Raw genomic sequence first — 22957 nt, 5'->3', positions numbered from 1 at the left:
ATTGGGGTAAATACCCTTTCTACTTTCACTGGCATAGTTAATCTCCATTCAGGCACTTCTTGGCTACCTTGTTATTGTCTCTCTACTCGTTGTCTCTGGGAATATTGAGTTTCTCAAGGGCGGAGACACATCCTTTTGATGTTTGTATTTCCAGTGCATAGTTTAGTGGACATCAGCAAATGTTTGTCACTTATCTGAGCAGGGAGTTTTTTGTTTTTTTGTCTTCTAAAGGCTATGGACCACAAAAATTGCTTAAAAAAAAAAAAAAATCCTTTTCCCCCTGAGGGTAAGGAGGGGTTTGCAAGTCAGAGCTTTACTAACCAGGGTCATAAAGTCAGCTGTGCTGACTTGATCTCACTCAAGAGGGTAGGGAATTGCCTGATTTTGTTGGTGCTAGCCTGTGAGAATTTGCACTCTACATGACCACATAATCCCCAGTGGAACTCCCATGGGTTCACTTTCAATATGCATTATGTTCATACATCTGGAAAGTGGGATCAAATAGTGTTACTTGCAAGACTCCATAGTTCTTGGAAATCTGAATTAGAGGCAGGATTATAACTGGCAGGGCCATCCTAGGCAAGGAGTAGATGAGACACAAGCAGTCCCTGAAGCCTGGGGCCTCTCCTCACACTGTATGATCAGCCCCAACAGCTGTGTGTGAAGACACTTCCAAGCACATTTTGTTCGATGTTCAACTGAAACCCATTGCTAGCATCTCTTCTCTTCTATGTAATCTCCTTGGGTGTAAGATATAGGGCCTTTGTTGAAGACAGAAGGTCTCAAGCTCACAAAAACTATCAGATTTAGACTTTTAACCTTATTTTCCAAGTAAGGTGATACAACAGCCCAGATGCAGTAGCAGAGTTGAAATAGTCATTCATCACACAACTCTAACCTTGTGTCCCATGACCAGATGGCACTTACTGAAGTACACTGTGAGCCAGAACTTCTAACAAATTCCATAATTATCTTACAACCTAATTGTTTTGAGAGTGTGTGTCAACCATGTTCATTTGTTAAATGTAAACAACGTCTACAACTGTTTGGCCTGTCATTACTTTTTAACAAACTAGAAGACACTTCTCTAGATAAGAGGGCCTAGCAAGCACAGAATTATTTATAGGATCAACAGATAATGTGCACTGAATCAACTTCATCAAAAAGAAAAACACCATTTACTTATTACTTACCAAATTAAGTTTTGCCCAGAACTCAGGTCCTTCTTCCATCTCTCTGAGGCTCGGTGGAATGTACCAAAAGCAAATATTGGCATATTCAGGCTGAGAATTAGAAAAAATTTAAAATTGTCATCCTAAGATTTATCTTAGAATGCAATTAAATACTTTGAAAACTTAGTTTCTTTAAGGGTTACCATGTGTATAAAACTTTAACATATCACAATCTTAGAGTAACAATCCCTTCTGCCTTCTGATAACATCCTATTTAAAAATTTTCTTCTCCATAGTGTGCACCTAGAGGGTTCCTTCATCTTAATGTGAAAATAGCAGGAAAAAAGTTAAGTTTGAAGCTGACTCAACCCAGCTTTGTCAGTTAGTGCCTGCTTACATATATGCTTAGAGATGCCCTGGATCCTTTCTCTCCAACACTGATCCTTAAGTTATTTGCTATATCATCATAGGCTTCCAATAATTATTTTTCTTAAGGCAGCCAAAGTTGGCCCCTACACCTGACAAATGCGAAAGCTTTGATTACCTGTGAGTTGATAGCAGCACGACATGCGTGGGCTTCACTAACCAGCACTACTATGATCCTAGCCAATACTGCTTTTGAAAAAAGAGCATCACCTTGACTCCCGGCTCTCAAATATCAGTAAAAGTGTGAATTAGCTAGAAGACCTATTCAAAATGTAGATTCTGAGTTCCTATGTTCAAAATGTCCAGTGTCTAAGTCCATCCCAGAAAAGGCTAAAGAATTGGCAGTTTATGAAGCATGTCAAGTGATTCTGAAGTGGGCAGTGTATGTTCTATTGAGAAACTGTCATCTACACTAACCGTAACCCAGTCATCTTCCCTGCTGGTCTGTTTTTCTATCAGACATGATTTGCTTAAACGTGGAACTGTATTCTAACAGGCTTTAGCCCAGCCTTTGTCATGCAGACAAGGCTTTGTCCTCACTGGACAAAAATATAGGAAGTTCCATGACCAAAAGACTTGTACTCAGGACGAGGAGATTTGGGACATTATGTTGGGGGTTCACAAATTAGACATACAGAATTGTATTCAGGAAAGATTGAGTCATACACATCTTCCTCATTGTCAGTTTCACACTGACAATATTTGAACTGATTCTCATTTTCTGCCATAAACAGTTTGTAATAATGTTATAACAGTTCTCTAACCATCAGAATTATGCTCTAGTATATAAAGTTTCAAAGCATTTCATAAAGAGAAATAGACCTATCATCTCATATCTTAAAATCAAGACTGGTGATATATATATTTTATATATATATAATATATATTATATATGTAATATAAATATATGTATTATATGTGTATATATAATGTTTAGTGGATTTTAAATCATAAGTGAATGCCCAGAAACATTCCCAGTTCAACAAGGTAAGTTCTTTATCTTATCATTTCATCTCTGAAATTAACATTCTTATAGCTCTGGTCTTGTTAAGTCCAATAAGTCTTCAAAATAGAGTTAGAAATGAAACACTGTAATTCAACTCAATTTTCACAAACATGAGACTACAATCATTCTTACAAATTACACAATTTATACGTGGATTTCTGATGTATTGAAAGTAATGGCAAAAACTGCAATTACTTTTGCAGCACTGTCACTAGATTGTGTTATGTCAGTTACCGATTTATTGCCTCTCAGCTACAAATCGACCCTTTTTGAGTGTCCTAAAATAATGTAGGTGGACTCTGCAGATATTTCTCCCTTGACATCTGGTCCAATCTTAAACTTTGTCAGCAGAGGGCGCTGGAGAGACATTGGAGAACGAAGGAGGAATGCCTTCCTGGTGTGCTCACTTCATGGGTCTCCTACAGAATCTGTGGTTCTTTTCAGCAGCACTGGTAACCAGAAACCAGAGCACATCCCCACCCATCGACCCCAGCAGCTTCCCCCAGTACACCCCTTTCAGGTGGCATCACAGCAGACAGGCAGCAAGTGAAGGGCCCATAAATGGCTTTTCCTGGCATACTCCCCTCAGGTGGTCTCATGAGAGATGCCAGCTAGGCACCTTGCCTTGGATGACTTCTTTGGCACTCCTTCTGGGTAGCTTGCAGTGATTTCCAAGTTGTGGCATGGCCCCTGTGGATGGCTTCCCTCAGCTCAGCAATCCAGACTAGATTTCTAGTGAGTACCACCAATGTAACACCTCAGTGAATTTTTGTTATCCCATGAGCCAAGGTCATACTCTCTCTGAAGAGGTCTAGACCTCAGTCCTGTGAAGGGATGGCCTTTCTCTTGGGTGCTCTATCTCAGTTCCAGGAGTGGTGGCTGCTCTCTATATCTGCTACTCCTGTTCATTTTTAGGTTTTTCATTCTCTCCTATGAAGCAATCCTCCAATCCCTTAATAATTCTTGATACATTTCCCACTTTACCATGCAGTTCTTGTCTTCTGAATGGACTCTAATACGTGTCACCAAATTTGTTATTCCCTTTCATTTGCATAGGAACATTACAAAACAGTTTACGATGTTTTATCTGCTGTTATAGGTTCTATATTTTACAAGTTAGGACTTAAATCTTTTACATTTTTTAGTAAGTTTCGGTTTAGCGATAGATCTGATTCCTTTTGCCCAAACACTTTTAGAATGGAATGGCTTCAGTGCTACAACATTTTGAAAGCTTATAAAGTCCTTCTGACAGTTCATTTCATTGGAAGACATTTGATGCTTCATTTGGAGTATCTGCTTTGGCAATTTCCCAAATCATTAAGAGTTGAAAAACATACCTTTTTGAATTTCTGCAAAAGTATGAGTTTTTCCTGTCTCTGCCTCTGTAGCTTGTATTTTACATAATTTTTAAGAGACTTCAAGGCACTGAGTATTTTCAGAGTAAAATCATTTATACACCACTTAATTCTAATTGCTTACATATATGAAAGTCTGACTACTTGGGTGTCCTGAGAACGCATTTAGTCTGTTCTAAAATCCACAAAATTAGGAAGGTATTACAGGAGTCCACGTGTCTAGTGAAGGGTGCAAAAATTCCGTAGCAGCAAGTGCATTATCAGAATCTTTAAAAATTCACAACAAAAGAGTAATGTGCCATTAAAGAAGAGTTTGAATACATTTTATACTGGTTTTCAAACAAAAAATATATAAAGTTCTTTATCAATTTCAGGAAGAATTATCAAATTTTGAGACCATTTGGGAAAGAAATTAGTGGTCACTAAGAGGTAGCAGCAGCTCACATTCTGAATCATATCAAAAGAAATTAATCTCCTTTGCTTTATAATGTCATTGGATCAGAATAATAAAGCTAGCACTGTTTTGTTTTAATAAATATATATGCAGAATCCAGCACACAGATTCAATCATGCAAATATAAACTGAAGGAAAAGCTGGAATGGTGAATTTTAATTGACTTCAAGCTTATAGGTGTTAAGATTAGACTATTGAAAAATTTCAAAGGCAGCACTGGATAGCACAAAAAGCCTTAAGTTTTGGAGTTGGAAGGATGTGGCTTTGAATTTCAACTTCATCAGATCTTTGCTGGAATGAGTATCAAACTTTCTCAGTTTCTGCTTCCTAAACTATAAAATGTAGATGATGATGATTGCTCCACCGGGTTGGTTTGATGATAGAAAAAATGTGTTTTCAAAATTTAGTACCATGTCTGGCACACAGCAAGCACTGGAGTCAGTGACTATTATTTGGGGCCATAATGGTAAAAAGAGATGTCTTTTAAAGTGAATGAGTAGCTCCATTAAAATGTGTACTAGTGAGGTACATCACTGTTAATTTCTTGCTAATATATTTGAAGGGAAACATTAATGTCCAACGAGGGGTAACCAAGCTGTCCAACTTAATAAGCAAAACTTTCTGTGTTATAGATACTGACTAGGCATCGGGATGAGAAAATGACTAACACTTTCTGAACTTGGAATGAATAGAGGACAGGGTGTACTGAAGAGAGGTGAAGCTAGAATTGCAGATGGGAGTTATGTCATGAAGGACTTCTTATATGACATGCTTGGAAGCTTGGGCTTGACTCTAGAGGAAGACGGAGTCACTGGAGAGTTTCACTACTCTAGGAAATAGATCTCATTTTCGAAAAGCTGCTCTAGCAGCAGTCTGGAGGTTAGGCTGGAGGGATCTGAGACTGGAAGTGGGACACAAGTTAGGAGACAGTACCTAGATAGTACCAACCTCCTGAAGAGTGATGAGATCTTGAACTAAGGCGCAGTGGCTTTGGGAGTGGAGAAGACTAAGCATTCAAGATGTATTTAGCGGGGAAAGAAAAGGAGATAGTAAGAACAACATCAAGACTTTGGCTTGGGTGGATCATAGCTCTAATGACCAAAAGAAGAAAGTAGAATTTTGGTAAGGAAAATACTACACTTAAACTTTAGAAATGTTGAATGAGGTGTCTGTGGCATCTAGGTGAAAATTTCAGGATATATTCATATACAAAGGCCTAGAGTTTAGGAGCTAAGTTGAGGATGAGGAGATATAAAGAGGCAATTGATAACAAAGCTCTGGATGTGAAGAAATTTCAGGGAGACTGGCCAAAGATGACAGAGTATAGAAGAATATTTAAGGGGGTGCACTGATGAAAAGACCCCTTAACGTGGAGACTGAAAAGAACAAGTCACATGGAATTGAGAGACTGGGAAAGGAAATCAAAGAAACTAAGACAGGGGAAGACTATCAAGAGATGGAGTAAATAGATAACATGATGCTACAGAATTTCAGCAAGATGATTAAAATACGCATTGGATTTAGCAATTAGGAGGTAGTTGTAATCTAATAAAACTATATAACAAGATAACAATGTAAGAAAAATCACAATTGCTTGATACATATTAGTGGGTTCACCATTAGAACATGAATAGTTAGAGCTATCTGGAAGAGGAATGAACTAGTGAATTCTCTGCAAATAGGAAGTATTCAGAGGTTGACCACTTGTTAACAGATACTGTTAAGATAGCTTTCCTGCATCGTGCAGGAAGTTGACTATATGTCCTCGAAGATCTTCTGTAGCTCAAAGTTGATGAAACATTAATAACTCCTAGTGTAGACCTTGAGAAAAGAAAAAAGTTGAATAATTAGGACTCTCCCAAGAGATAAAAATAAAATATGTGAATGATAGTTTAAGAATGAATATACCTCTAGGAAATGTCTATTAGATCTTAGATCCAACACAGAAAAAGAGATGATTTTCAGAGGCCTATGAATAATTCAGAATTCACTTAAAATAACTTTCAATCATCTTCAGGAAATGTATTTTTGTTCTTTTCAGGAAAAAAAATTCAAGTACTGGGTATTGTCTTGTGATGTTCATCTACAATTTCCAATGTTCCACTTAACCTTCTCCTTGCTGTTAGACAACAGTGACACATGTACTCTCACACTCTAATACACACATGTACATAGAGACATACGAATGCCATATATAAGCAAAAAGACTATCAACTTAATACTTAAATGTGACATTCAAGGTCTAATTCTGCTTTATTTATTGCTGTAATGAAAAGCGGCAAATGCAGATCACATACAAAAATTCTTACAGCAGGAATTCTGGAAAACCATTTAGAAAATCACCTTCACTGCTTGTGGGCCAGCTGGCTCCCACAGATGAAAAATCCAGGGGCAGAAGGCTGACTAATAATTAATCCTACCTTAGCTTTCATTGCAAGGACTTGAGTGTTTGCAATTTCCTAATGATAATGGTAAGTGGTTCCTCTCTTTTCTAAACCTTCAGGAAGAATATATAAACAACTTTTTAATCGGCCCATCTTTTTTCTCACTTTCAGCTCTATCAAAAGACTACAATTCTAATGTGTACAGGACTTTTCATAAGTACTATAGCTCCCACTACCAGAGAAAATAACACAACTCAAATTTGAGAAAATAGGAAACTCAAACCCGAGAAAATATAAAGTAATCAAACTCAATTCAAGTAAAATAACTGCTTTTTCTCCCATACATGCTTAGGTATGTACTTCTAAAAACTATAGACATTTTCTTACATAGTTATAATGCCATTATGCTTCACAAAATTGACAATTCCTTGACACCATCTAATAGCCAGTTCATACTCAAAACTCCCCAACTGTTACAAGAATTACTTTTTACAGCTGGCTTGCTCAAACTGGGATTTCACAAGGTCTATATGCTTTATTTGGTTGTTATGCTTCTTTGGTCTCTTTGAACCTAAAGAGATTATCACTACTCCCTCCTTTATTTTTTCCTCACGTCACTGGCCTATTGAAGAAACCAGGTTGTCTGTTCTGTAGAACTTTTCATGCTCTAAATTCGCGGTCTTTCTAGTACTACCAGAAAGTTGTTTAACTATTATTTTGGAATGCATGCAAGATCTTCCATATCTCTAGCTTTCTGGAACTCTGGAAGCTTAGAACTTTCTAATCTGGTGCTTCCTTTGTAGACAGTAGTGGAATCCATGGTCTAGATTCTCTGGAAAGTATTTCCCAAACTTCCCTGAGGACTATTGTCATATTTCACTTTGGCTACTAAAAAGTTTCCAAGTTTGTCTTCCTTATTTTTATCTTGTCCTCTCTTCACTATTGCTTTTTCAACATTCCTCTCTTCTCATGACATCAAGCATCGTCTTTTAACAAGACAGGGGTTTGACTTGCATTTTAAAACATCTCCAATGACTACATTTGGAATACAGGCGAAAGGCCTTACCTTGACCTACCTGACCACCACCTGATCTGGTCTCTGCCCACCTCTCCAATTCCATCACCTGCTGCCCACTCCCCTTCATTCAATACAACTTTTTTTGGCTGCTCAAAGATAGAACTCTCTTCAGCTTTAAGCCTTGCAGTTGTTTACCAATTCTGCCATAATGTCTTCCCCCCAAATATCCGCATGGCTTGCTGTTTCTCTTTATTCAGGTCTCAGCTCAAAGATAACCTTAAAATCCCCTACCCAGATTACCCAAACCAAATAAGCCATCCCCATTTCAGCATTTTACCCTCTTCCCCCTAATACAATAATATATCTATAACCTTGTCTCATTTATATGCTAGATTATCTCATGAACACGTTTTATTGTTTTAAGACTCTTACTACCTGATTTCCCTATTAATTAATTTGCTTATTTAGTGCGTTTCACTTTCCAGTCAAATGTAAGCATCATGAAATCGGGGCCTCTTTTCTGTTTTCTATCTCCTGTGCCTAGAACCATGCCTGACACATAGTAAATTGTTCAATGCATCTTATTGAATAAATACCAAAAAAAAGCTAGATTTCTTTTTCTTTTTACTTTGCTTTTTTTTTTTTTTTCTTTGAGAGAGTTTCACTCTTGTTGCTCAGGCTGGAGTGCAGTGGCATGATCTTAGCTCACTGCAACCTCCACCTCCCAGGTTTTAGCAATTCTCCTGCCTCAGCCTCCCAAGTAGCTGGGTTTACAAGCATGAGCCACCATGCCTGACTAACTTTTGTATTTTTAGTAGAGACAGGGTTTCACCATGTTAGGCTGGTCTCGAACTCTTGACCTGGTGATCCGCCTGCCTTGGCCTCCCAAAGTGCTGGGATCATAGGTATGAGCCACCAATGCCCAGCCAGCTAGATTTCTTATATATAGCACAGGCTCCAAGACTAGAATCTCTAGGTTATTTTTACATTAGGTTAAAAACTGCTATAATATATATACTATAACAAAATCTAAGATAACCTTGCAATTTATAGTTAGCTTTGTAACAACCTCATTTCTTACACATAGCAAACAATACAACGTCGACAAAATGACTTGTTTTCCCGTTGCTCCAAAACGAATATGCTCTCATTATTTTATAAAAAGAGAAAACTGTATGCAGTATTGTACATTCACTTAATTTTCACATGCAGGCACCACTACATCACAGATGAATATTTGCAGTACAATCATTATGCAATTTATATATCAAGATAGAGGTTATAATTTATTCAATATTATCCTTGGTAATTGAGCATTTTAATTTTCAATACTTAAAGGCAAGTATATTCTCTGTGAATCCAACAAAGGAAAAGTACTCACTAATAGAGTAAATTAACATAATAGACTCTATGAATTAAACTAATGACTTGTTTTTTAAGTCTGCAACACAAAAACCAATGAAATATATAACAGAAAATTACCACCTTCATCACTGTTAACTGACAAAATCACAAGCATAATTATGCAATCACTTACTTCCAGCAGTAACTTGAATCCTTCTCTTTTCTTGATTTCATCTACTAGGTACCTAAAATTAAAAGTCACAATATTTATAATCTGCAATGTAAAAATGTCATGAACATGAATGATGTATGACAAAACCGATTCAGAGACAGGGCTTGGCGATAAGAAAGATACAGATAAAGGTCAAGGTATAGGCAGAGCTATGGATAGATAAATACTCCAGACCTACTGTTATTTCCTTGGCCTGAGTAAAAAGATGCATCTTTTTGATGATGAGATTTATCTCACATGTTAGCGTCAGGCTTTAACCCTGGTGTGAAAAGCTAGATAAAGCAGGTTGGATATATATCTCTGAACATGTGGGTCTTACTTTCATATCCTAAATCGGGGATTTAACATAGGCACTTATATTAAATAGCTGGCTTGGAGGAAAGAGGTTTTTTTGGTGTGTAATCCTGCTTGTAAGTTCATTTAAAATCAAGGAAGATCAACATAATCTTAGTCCAGCCCAGCGGGAAGGAGGACTGATAATCAGTATCATGTTAAAAGTAAGTGGGCTGATTATCCTTAGCAAACTAACACAGGAACAGAGAACTAGACACTGCATGTTCTCGCTTATAAGTGGGAGCTGAACAATGAGAACACATGGACACAGGGAGGGGAGCAACATAACTAGGGCCTATCAGGGGACGGTGAGGGGAGAATATTAGGGAAAAGAGCTAATGCATGTGGGGCTTAATACCTAGGTGGTGAGTTGATAAGTGCAGCAAACTGTGGTTTATGTTTACCTAGGTAACCTGCACACGTACCCCAAAACTTAAAAAAATACAAGAAAAAATAAATTACCTGAATATGAGGGGGCAAAAAAGTGGGCTGTAGCCATTGATAGAATATCTATAAAGTCATTTTGGATGTTGGGGGGAAAGAGAATTATCACACTTAAGTAAAGGGCATGGATGAAATATGGAATATGAGTGAGAAAAGACTAAAATAGCATTGAGAACATGGTGCTCTATATAATAACATTGACTCCTCTCTTTTAGGCTTGGCTTTTGTCTATACCAAAAGAAAAGTCGGAAATGGCCTTGAAAAACTAGCGATTCACGAGCCTTTAAATGTTCACAACACTTGACCCGGTACTTCAAATCTAGGAATCAAGTCTAAGGAAACAATAGAGACACTGACAGAAATGTTTGTCAGAGCATTTATTGTGATTTTTATATGTAATAGCAAAAAAAAAAAAATCACACCAAACATAAGGAATGCCTTTGTAAACTAGATTCCAGTAATGGAATTATGATCTTATGATCCTGTCACTAAATCATAAATGTTCAACTAATATTTAAAGACACAACGATGCTCCTCTTGGGCCTCAAGTCTCTTACCTGTAAAACTGGACTAATACAATCTTCTTTTCTAATTTGAAATGGTTTTTGTAAAAATTAAAATCATAAACATGAAAAAATGCAGACTATAAAAACTGGAAAGAAGGGACAATTACATCATTTTAGGAAGGCCATTCTATAATGTGAATATGGAACACAGTAAGATGAAGTTCCTTTTTCCAAATGTATACAGCTTTTTATATTAAGTTAAATATTGATGTTTGCATATAGATACTATCATTGAAATATACAATATCTTATTTTAAATTGTCAATATTAACTAGTAATATGGGAATCTTTGAGCAATAATGTTAGCATACACACGGGCACACACGCTCACAAAGTACTAGATGTTCTATGTACGCCATTCTCTGAACACTTTTTCAGAAGACGTATGTAGCTATAAAGTTTTTAAACCTTTTATCACACTGGCTAGCTTTCATAAAAAAATTTCATTGCTCAATGCATACCAGAAAAGGTATTCAAAATCAGTAATAATCAAAGAAGTACAAATTAAAACAATAATACAGGCATCCCTTGGGGTATTGTAGGTTTGGTTCCAGAACACTACAATAAAGTGAATGCTGCAGTAAAAGGGGGTCACAATTTTGGAGGTTCCTCAGTGTATATAAAGGTTACATTTACCGTATACTGTAGTCTGAGTGTACAATGGCATTATATCTAAAACACAATGCACATGCCATGATTTAAAAATACCTTATTGCTAAAAAGTGCTAAGGATTATCTGAGACTTCAGTGAGTTGTAATCTTTTTGCTCCTGGAGGGTCTTGCCTTGATGTTGATGGTTGCTGACTGATCAAAGGGCTGAAGGTTGGGGGTGACTGACAATTTCTTACAATAAGACAACAGTGAAGTTTGCCACATTGCCTGACTCTTCTTTCACAAAAGATTTCTCTGTAGTAGGCAATGCTGTTTGAACACATCTTACCCACAGCAGAACTTCTTTCAAAATTGAAGTCAGCCCTTTCAAACTTTGCTGCTGCTTTGCCAACTAAGTTTATGTAATATTCTATATCCTTTGTTATCCTTTCAACAAGATTCACAACATGCTCACTGAGTAGATTTCTTCTCACAAAACCACTTTCTTTGCTCATCCATAGGAAGAGGCTCCTCATCCATTCAAGTTTTATCATGAGACTGCAGCAATTCAGTCACATCTTCAGGCTTCACTTCTAATTCTAGTTCTCTTGCTGTTTTCACCACATCTTCAGTGACTTCCTTGCCTGAAGTCTTACCACCCCTAAAGGTCAACCACGAGAGTTGGAATTAACTTCTTCCATATCCCCATTATTACTATTTTGACCTCCTCCTATAAGTCATCAGTGTTTTTAATGGTGTATAAAAGAGTAAACCCATAAAATTTTCAATTCACTTTGCCCAGATCCATCAGAGGAATCACTTATATATTCTGTAAGGCTATAGCTGTGATATTTCTTAAATAAGACTTGAAAGTCTAATCCTTGATCCATGAGCTGTAAAATGAATGTTGTGTTAGCAAGCATGGAAATAATATTAATCTCCTTGTACATCTCCATCAGAGCTCTTGGGTGACTAGGTGCATTGTCAATGAGCAGTAATATTTTGAAAAGAATCTTTTTTTCTGAGCAGTAAGTCTCATGTCTCAACAGTGGGCTTCAAATATTCAGTAAACCATGCTATAAAGAGAGATGCTGTCACAGGCTTTGTTGTTCCATTTACAGAGTACAGGCAGAGTAACTTTAGCATAAATCTGAAGAGTCTTCAAATTTTCAGAATGGTAAATGAGCATTGACTTCAACCTAGTCACCAGCTGCATTAGCTCCTAAAAATAGATTCAGCCTGTCTTTGAAGCTTTGAAGACAGGCATTGACTTCTCTCTGGTCATGAAACTTCTAGGTGGCAGCTTATTCCAATATAAGACTGATTTGCCTACATCAGAAACCTGTTTAATGTAGCCACATTCTTCAATGATCTTAGCTAGATCTTCGGGATACCTTGTTGCAGTTTCTCCATCATTTGCCGCTTCACCTTGCACTTTTATGTTATGGAGACAGCTGCTGTGCTCAAACCTCATGAACCAACCTCTGCTAGCTTCTAACTTTCCTTCTGCATCTTCCGCACCCCTCTCAGCCTTCGCAGAATTGGAGAAAGTTAGTGTGTTGCTCTGAAATAGGCTTTGGCTTAAGGCAATGTCATGCCTGGTTTGATCTACTCAGAACTCTTAAACCTTTGTATCCGCAATAAGGTTGTTTTGCTTTCTTATTCATGTATTCACTGAAGTAGAACCTCTAATTTCCTTCAAGAACTTTTCCTTTGCATTCATAAATTGGCTATTTGGCACAAGGGGCCTAACTTTGTCTGTTTTGGCTTTTGGCATACCATCCTCACTAAGCTTAACCATTTCTAGTTTGTGACAGACATGTGACTCTTCCTTTCATTTGAACACTCAGAGGCCATTGTAGCATTATTTGTTGGCCTCATTTTGATATTGCTGTCTCGGGAAATTGGAAAGTCTGAAGAGAGAAGGACAGAGATGGGAATGGCCAGTTGGATAGCAGTCAGAACACACACAATAAATATTAAGTTTTCCAGCTTCTATGGGCGCATTCTATGGGGAGCCCCAGAACAATTACAACAGTAACATCAAAGAGAACTGATGACTCAAACATTATTATGAGAATTACCAAAACCTAACACAGACATGAAGTGAGCACATGCTGTTGGGAAGATGACACTGATGGATTTGCTCAATGGAGGATTACCACAAACCCTCAATTTGTAAAACAAAACCCCCCAAAACACAATATCTGGAAAATAAGGTTAAGCACATGAAATGAAGGATTCCTGTATTAACCATGTTTCCCAATGATATCGGAAACAAACTTTAGAGTGACAACTTCCAGTGGTGGTGAGAATGATAGAAAGCTGCTATAAACCTTTTAATAATACTCATATCTTCTTACAGAGCAAACCAGTTTTGAAATGCTGGTCTACCAAGAAAAAAAGGTATCAATATCGAGGATAGATGGTACATATAAATATGTGCACATATATGCTGTTATATCTAAATCTCTGTACTGTGGGTGTATAGGTATATTCCATACAAAATAGAAACAAGATTTAATATTCAGAAATTAATAGTGAATTAAAATTACTATAGCAACATAATGTAATACACAGCTATTAAAATGAATTATCTACTTCAATTAAAGCACAGGATGATCATGATAAATTAGTAAAAGATAAAAGTGAGGTTCTGAGACACGGGGATATTTGATTCAATTTTTAAACATTTTTTTAAAAATCCACATGTATACACAAAATATGGAAGGATACGTCATAAATTTAGTCTACCTGAGGGAGGGGGAAAGAAGATGCAATGGGGGTGGGGGCTTTTCCATTCGCTTTTTATATCTTTTGAAAGTTTCATACATGTGATTTCTCGTATAGTTTTTGAAAAGAACTTAAAAAGTATAAAACAAATAGACGTATATACTTCCTACCTATAGGAGAAAAGCTTTGTTGAACCATCCTTTTTCTCACCTTTTCAGGCACAAATTGTACTGGCAATCTGTTAACTCAAAAGCTTATGCTATGATTTCATCCTGAACTGAGGCTATGAAGAAAGCTTTCTCCAGAAATCTTGGGAATAACTATGAGATTCTAATTGTGCAGCTAAATAACTTTGAATCTAGGCAAATTCCTAACTCTTCCTGAGCCTGCCTCCATTTCCTCGTGCATGTAAAGACATACAATAAAATTGGTAAAATCCTTCCCTAACAAGTTATGGCTACACAAAACTTACATGTATTAACCATAGTATCATTTTAAAATGCTTCTGTCAAACTGGCTAAAGGTGCTCTTGGGGGAAAGGCATCCTAAAACAGCTGAATTATTTCGGTTAAAACTTTTTGCTAACCGTGTAGATCTGGGCTTTGTGTTGGGGTAATGTGCCTATTGCAGTCACTCTCAGAGCCTGTAAAGCCCAGGGATATGGTTTGGCTGTGCCCTCACCCAAACGTCATCTTGAATTGTAGCTCCCATAATCCCCGTGGGTCATGGGAGGGACCTGGTAGGAGGTAATTGAATTATGGGGGTGGGTTTTCTCATGCTGTTTTCATGATAGTGAATAAGTCTCTTACCTGCTGCCATGTAAGACGTGCCTTTGCTCCTCCTCCACCTTCCACCATGATTGTGAGGACTCCCCAGCCATGTGGAACTGTGAGCCCATTAACCTCTTTTTCTTTATAAATTGCCCAGTCTCAGGTGTCTTTATTAGCAGCATGAGAATGGACTGATACACCCAGTGTAACACTCCAGCTGAGTTGAAAAGAGGTGATTTGAGGCAAGAGGGGATGCAGCTATTAACTATGATAACAAAGGTCTTACACCAGAATTCTCAAATTATGCTCCATGGTATACCATCTTAATAGGTTTTCCACTTAAAAAGTCCTACTATCAAGTAAGTTTGAACACTGCTAGGCATATCAATTACACTGATTTTTGTCTACACTTAGAAGTACACTTGGCAAGGCATGGTGGCTTATGCCTATAATCCTAGCACTTCAGGAGGCTGAGGTGGGCAGATTAAGTCCAGGAGTTCAAGACCAGCCTGGGCAACATGGTGAAACCCCATCTCTACAAAGAATACAAAAATTAACTGGGTGTGGAGGTGTACATCTGTGGTCCCAGCTACGTAGGAGGCTGAGGTGGGAGGATCACTTGAGCCTGGGAGGTGGAGGTTGCAGTGAGCTATAATTGGACCACTGCACTCCAGTCTAGGTGACAGAATAAGCCCTTCTCGAACAAAAAAGTATACTTGGCTTAATTCATAAGGCCATTTGTCAAGCTGGTTGGATTGTTCAATAATATCAGGAACCAGTTATTTACTATAATTTCAGCTAGCCATGCTCAGTGTTAGGGAGGTTTCCTCTCATGTTCACAAGACAGCTGCTACAACTCCATATGTCCCATCCTTATACAGCAGTGTCCCAAGAGTGGAGGGGGCTATAGCAAAAGCACTTAAGTTCTCTCTATTTAGGTAAGAATATTTTCCCCGGAAGTCTTCACAGTATCTTACACATTGATGTCTTCACCATAACTTGTTGACTGAGCCACATACCCTCCCCTAAACTAATAGTTGGGGAACCGCATGTTCTCACTCATAGGTGGGAATTGAATAATGAGAACACTTGGACACAGGGTGCGGAACACCACACACCAGGGCCTGTCGTGGGATTGGGGCGGGGGAAGCAGGAGGGATAGCATTAGGAGATATATCTAATGTAAATGACGAGTTAATGGGTGCAGTACACCAACATGGCACATGTTTACATATGTAACAAACCTGCACGTTGTGCACATGTACCCTAGAACTTAAAGTACAATTTAAAAAACAATGCTTCTATATTACAGGCCCTCTCAAAATTTTAAATGTCCTAATGAGTACTTTGAATTTCCAAGAGAGGGATAATATAGCAGTTAGCATCTCCCAAACTTATTTAACCATGGAACCATTTTTTGAGAGATCATCTATTAAGATCTCTTGGAAGTCTACTGGCCACAGCATACTTTCATAAATGCTGGTTTAGAAGTGTTTCTACTATAAAGTACCCTATCCTCTTCTTAAATAAATGCTTAAATGAAATGAGTTGTTGGGAGGAAAGCCAAAATGTTTGAAGTCACCTCTGCCTATGTTTCTAGGGACGATTTATTCCTCACAACTCTTGTTTTCAATATATGAAAACAGCCTAAAGACAAAATACATTTAATAAACTAATCTTATATGGTGGTAGCCAGTAAACAAGGTACGTTCAGTTTGGGGACATAATACTGAAACCATAAACTACTGTCAAAAGGCATTCAAGTAAGTAGACTCGAAAAGCAATAATAACTTCATAAAACTCTTTGTCCCTTCCACTAACCTTGGCATAGAAGAGAGAAAAATAAGCAAGAGGTTTCACCAATCCTACTGTGTGGTAATAACATTAATATTCTGGCTTGATCTTGGCATATGCAATAATGATAAACTTGCTACAAAATAATTTTCCTTTACTTACAACTATGCTTCTAACATTAGAGAATCTCAGTTCTCAGATTGGTTATATAAGTCCCCCGCTTTTTGTTTTTATTTCTCTTGTCCTTTTGCAAGACATTCTTTTCTCTCTGAAAATAGCCTTTCCAGTCCCCCTCTTCAGCAGCTACTTAGCGCCTCCCTGGACCACTTTGGACCAAGTTTCTCTCCTAGTCTCATCTTCCCATTTGAAATTTCTTCTGATGCACTGAGTCTCCCAGCACTCCTGAGATTTTTTCCATCTGCTTTCCGTATGCTCTGCATATATCAGCACCTATCACATGGCTTGTGGAATTCATCACAGACACCCACGTGCTCTATTCTACTGTAATTGTAACTTTTAAAAAGATCACCAATATAAAGATAAAAATAAAAACAAAGACTGTTCCCTAGTTTTCTAGACTCTGTACCTCCCATCACCTAGAGAAATACACTGGCACAAAAGCAGCATTGTGTAACTGCTCACCTTTTCCATATTGAAAACAATAAACCCCTCGGTATCCATGCAAGTCTATGAAGTGATTTCCATCTGAGAGATTGCAGAGATTGTGTGTCAAGGGAATAGATAAATGATACTCGGGAGACCAAACAAAGTAGCAGAGTGGGAGTTCCTGAGCTGTTTGTTGTTGTTAAGACTTACAGACATGACTCTTCTAGGCCTGCTTGAAAAATTATCCTTTAGTGGATATCCATTTAACCTGAATGCCATCACAAAGGCCTAGAAGGTGCCCTCAGCAACAGGTAACCTTGTATAGTAAAACATTTTTTACTTTCCTAGGCAGATATCAGAAATATAGTCACTGATTTTCTGCCATAGTGGTGGTTTTAAACCTGAGCCCCCTGAGTTTCAATTATGCTCAATAATCACATGTTGCTTTAGGCTCTCAGTGTCGCTGATTTTCAAACCAAAGAAAAACATATTAGCCATTAATATTTTCTGGGAGAAATGTTATCTCTTCAATTGGGTTGACAGGGTCAAATGGAAATTAGGAAAAGCCTTAGAGGTCTCCTAGGCACTAATTTTTTTCCTTCTTGCTAAATTTCTGACAACCCATGAAATTGGAATCATTGTCCTCTTGAAAGTGTCTGCTCTTACTTTCCCAGGGGAAGATGAAGGCTATCTTATCAGTGCAAGTGATCACTGGCCTATCAAAATATCGTCCTTAAATCTTAGTCAATATAAAAACTTCAAAGTTAAACTCCATTTAGATTCAGGAATATAGAAACATTAATCTATGGTATTCAAAGGAAAAGAGTTGCACAGCTTTTCTGGTATTTTAGAGATCTGACCTAGGGCCTAGGGAAGTGGATATTTTAGCTATAAGAGCCTGCCAATAACGTGCTCCTCAAATACTAATGCAATCATCACATGCAGCTGTACTTTGCTAGAGTTATCTACTGAAAGAAGTTACACCTCTTGGAAACAAAACAATGTTACTGTGACTTAGAAATTATTCCAGGTGGAGCCTTCCAACCATGGGTGAAATGCTTTTGATTTGGTAAACTCTGAAGCCAGTCGCCAGACATCAGTGAGCTTCATGGGAAATATCTTGACCCTGAGAGTTTTTGAATTGATTATGCTACTTCACATTATGCATGTGGTTAGAAGACTGGAAGAGTTAAGATTATGGGCTGGAAGAGTTAAGATTATGGCCCACAGAACCAGTGGTGTTCTAGAGCTAGTTTGTAGTGGTTGAGAGTCCACTGTTAAATATTCAGGAAATTCATAAACTACAACCATTGGTAGCTTGCAATTTGCTGTGACAGAAATATTTACACCATGAAAATTGGAAGACACAACTGGCGCTTGCTTTTCCTTCTGAAAGCCAATTTACGGCCACACCACTGCATATAGGCTTAAGCGCAAACGCAAGAGACCCTAGAATTGAGAAAATACTCTGTTTTTCCTAAAAAGCAGAACTTCAAATGAAGCTGTAATTTGAAAAGAAATCATGAAAATAAAGCCCTTCTGTTGCTAATTTACTACAAATCTTACTCTAGAGAAATTCTCTTCAAGTTTATAATTTCACATTCATACCAAATTACATGCCTCAAAGTACTCTGCCCTTTTCCTTGGCATTGGAGGCAGACTTTTGCCCACCCCAGGAATAGACTGTTGGATATCAAGACTGTGGGAAGTTAAGCCAAAAAAAACTATTATAAGTAACAGCAGGAAAGAGGAGGGATTATTTTTCAAATATTTAAATATAGGTCACAGAGTCTGCAGCAATGCTCACTAAAATGTTAATTCAATTCAACTTGACAAACATTTACAAACAATAAGTGTTTGTTGAATTGAAATGTTAACATTTATCCTCCTGTGATATTTCTCTGCAAAAATTAGAAAGTATTCTTAGACCGTAAACTAAATTCCACCTTGAGAATGAATGTTAACTTTATAATAAATACAATCGTAAAATATTTATATCTAACCTTATTTCAAAACACCTCCCATTGAATTATTTCAAAGCTTAGACAAAATAATGCAGAGATTCTACCCCATTTAAATAGTGCAAGAAAATCCACAAAAAGGGAACAGAGCTTCCTGGACTTCTAATTTAGTGAGCAGCTATAAATAATTTATGGTAGACCGTAGACCGTCTTGTTTTCTCACCACTGGGTTATCTCCCCACTTCTAATAGAAGCACTTTAACCCTATCTCTGACAAAGGTACCTTCGTCATCTAGGCTCAGTACACATTCTATAAAAGGAATTGACACTCTCCCCAGTGCCAAGAGCGAGCAGGTGAGTCATCATTACTACTGAGAGCATCATATTGCCCTGGAAACCATGACTGATTCAGAGATGGATATTTACCTCACTCTCAAATAATTAAACTTTCCTCAGATTGTTGAGAGAGGAGTACTTTATCTTTTGATCTCGAACCCGGAAGAACAGAGATCTGACACTCTTTGCAGCCACCTTCCCCCATAGGAATAAACTCAACCTGAAGGAAAGCAGAGCTGAAAGATGCAGAGAGACCGAAGACTGCTGATATTGTTTAAGCACCTAGACTAAGCCTTCCAAAAGTCATCACTACACTAGTCTTAACAGCCTTAAATTACCATTGTTTATAATACCTTGAGTTAATGTTTCCATCGCTTACTACCAAGAGTCCTCATGTAACTTTCACAGGTTTTTCAAACTACTTCATACTCATAATCACCAGAATTACTGACTTCTAAACGTCTTCTGAAAATGCCAAAGCCATCTCTTTACCTGTCTTTATATCCAAGCCCTTTGCCACGTAACTTCGCAATTCTTCCTGCTAAAAGCCAGAGGGTACTTCCCACCTCTTCACATTGGGCTTAGCCATATGATTTTCTTTGACCAAGGGAGTATAATGCAATCAGGAGTTTAAAGTGGGCTTTTACATAATTGGTTTGCCTTCTTGGCCTTCTGTCATGGCCATCTCAAGAATATGTGCTGGCTAGCATGCTGATCAAGGAATATGAAAGACATGTGGAGAGTAGACTCAAATACCCCAGCCACTATGGTATGCTATAAAGTCATGCTAGCCAACATTGAGACCTCTAGGGGGAAAACAATTGTTGTTTTAAGACATTAGGTTTCAGACAGCTTGTTGCTCAGAATACCCATACCCACTATAGAAAGAAGAAATTGCTCTAAATCTCTAAGAAGGTCCTTCATGATTTTCCAAGTGAAATGTTAACAGGGAGTAAAGAAGGAAAGACTATCCAAACCAGAGTTCAAAGCCTAATGTCTATACTGGCCAAGCAGTTAAGTAAATAATAACTAAGACTTAAATAGCATGTAGGACATCGCAGGCATTGATCTAAGGGTTCTACATGTATCCATTTCTTTAACCTTTACAGTAACTGAGATATGTGCTATTATCATTTTCCTGGGACGAAACTGAGGTGCAGAGAGTAAGAAACTTGCCCTAGTCACATAGGACTTAGGTCTTGAATCCAGGTTGTCTGTACCTCTATGCTATTAGGCTAGATTTATTTGTTGTTGTTGTTGTTGTTGTTGTTGTTTTTAACTGTAAGAAGTGATAAAGGACTGTGTTTCTCCAGAGTCGGGCATCATCATGTTCAGCTAATTGTTACCATGTGGGATTGAGAACATTCTAAACTTTGAGAAAAACAAAAAATACAGGTTTTTGAGAAATCTATTTTTTTAAAAAAGCATTTTAAATATTTAAATGTTTGAATGTTTAACACTATGGAAGTTAACCCTAAGCAGTATAAGCCCAACAAAATACATGTAAAACTAAATTTGGCTATGGCCTGTCCACCACTGATCTAAGTTTAGCAGTTCAGTCCTATTCAAGTAGCAATGTCTGGCACCTATCTCTCGAGCTTTTCTAATGTTCTCACAAGTGTGATAACAGCTTTATTTCTTAATGTTACTACAAGGCAAGTAAACATGGTGCTTCCATACTGCCTTTCCCTTTAAGACTTAAGCTGCCACCAAAACTCACAGATATGCTTTTCAGGTCCTTACTGTCACATCCAGACTTCTGCATCACCTCACATCCAGAGGTTTAGGCCTGCTGCTCTTTCCACCCAGGTCATTCTTCTCCCTTTCTGTTTTAGTCGGTTTTCACGCTACTGATAGACATACCCGAGATTGGGAAGAAACGGTTTAATTGAACTTACAGTTCCACAAGGCTGGCGAGGCCTCAGAATCATGGTGGGAGGCAAAAGGCACTTCTTACACGGCAGTGGCAAGAGAAAAGAGTGATGCAAAAGCAGAAACCCCTGACAAAGAGCTTGTGAGACGTATGTACTACCACAACAGCAGTGTGGGGAAACTGCCCCCATGATTCAAATTATCTCCCACTGGGTCCCTCCCACAACACCTGGGAATTATGGGAGTAGAATTCAAGATGAGATTTGGGTGGGGACACAGAGCCCAAACCATGTCATTCTGGCCCTGGCCCCTCCAAATCTCATGTGCTCACATTTCAAAAGCAATCATGCCTTCCCACCAGTCCCCTGAAGTCTTAACTCATTCCAGCATTAACCCAAAAGTTCACAGTCCAAAGTTTCATCTGAGACATGGCAAGTCCCTTCTGCCTATGAACCTGTAAAGTCGAGCAAGCTAGTAACTTCCCGGATACAATGGGGATACAGGTATTAGGTAAATACAGCCATTCCAAATGGGAGAAATTGGCCAAAACAAAGGGGTTACAGGGCCCGTGCAAGTCTGAATTCCAGCGGGGCAGTCAAATTCTAAAGTTCCAAAATGATCTCCTTTGACTCTGTCTCATATCCAGGTCATGTTTATGCAAGAGGTAGGTTCCCATAGTCTTTGGCAGCTCCACCCCTGTGGTTTTGCAGGGTATAGCACCCCTCATGGCTGCTTTCACATGCTGGCATCGAGTGTTTGTGGCTTTTCCAGGCGCACGGTGTAAGCTGTCAGTGGATCTACTATTCTGGGGTCTGGAGGACAGTGGCCTTTGTCTCACAGTTCCACTGGGCAATGCCCCCGTAGGGACTCTGTGTGGAGGCTCGGAGCCCACATTTCCCTTCTGAACTGCCCTAGCAGAGGTTCTCCGTGAGGGCCCCCTCCCCTGCAGCAAACTTTTGCCTGGGCATCCAGGCATTTCCATACCTCTTCTGAAATCTAGAATGGAGGTTCCCAAACCTCAATTCTTGACTTCTGTGTGCCCACAGGCTCAACACCACATGAAAGCTGCTAAGGTTTGGCGCTTGCACCCTCTGAAACCATGGGCTGAGCTGTACTTGGGCCCCTTTTAGCAATGGCTGGAGCAGCTGGGATGCAGGGCACCAAGTCTGTAGGCTGCACACAGCATGGGGACCCTGGGCCCAGCCCACGAAACCATTTATTCCTCCTAGGTTTCTGGGTCTGTGATAGGAGGGGCTGCCATGAAGAACTATGACATGCCTTGGGGACATTTTCCCCATTTCTTGAGGACTATCGTTCAGCTCCTAGTTACTTATGTAAATTTCTGCAGCTAGCTTGAATTTCTCCTCAAAAAATGTGTTTCTTTTCTACTGCATCGTCAGGCTGAAAATTTTTTGAACTTTTATGCTGTTTCCTGTTTAAAACAATGCTTTTAATAGCACCCAAGTCACCTCTTGAATGCTTTGCTGCTTAAAACTTTCTTCCATCCGATACTGTAAATCATCTCTCTCAAGTTCAAAGTTCCACAAATCTCTAGGACAG

At 38.4% G+C, this 22957-nt stretch overlaps 1 protein-coding gene across 2 annotated transcripts in view; it reads right to left on the bottom strand.

The window, feature by feature from the left end:
• The window catches only part of GADL1 (glutamate decarboxylase like 1), a 168516-nt gene that overhangs the window by 52112 nt on the left and 93447 nt on the right, over nt 1–22957 (bottom strand). Inside the window, exons 13-14 of one of the 2 annotated variants that reach the window (XM_015445005.4) lie at nt 9353–9404; nt 1194–1283 (exon numbers count right to left, since the gene is read on the bottom strand). In XM_015445005.4, the coding sequence (XP_015300491.3) occupies nt 1194–1283; nt 9353–9404 (142 nt within the window). The remainder of the gene's footprint in view (nt 1–1193; nt 1284–9352; nt 9405–22957) is intronic. The other variant, XM_065539812.2, reaches the window with a different exon arrangement.

Source organism: Macaca fascicularis, chromosome 2 (assembly GCF_037993035.2).
Source record: "Macaca fascicularis isolate 582-1 chromosome 2, T2T-MFA8v1.1".
Lineage (NCBI taxonomy): Eukaryota > Metazoa > Chordata > Mammalia > Primates > Cercopithecidae > Macaca > Macaca fascicularis.
This window is presented reverse-complemented; position numbering and strand designations above follow the sequence as displayed.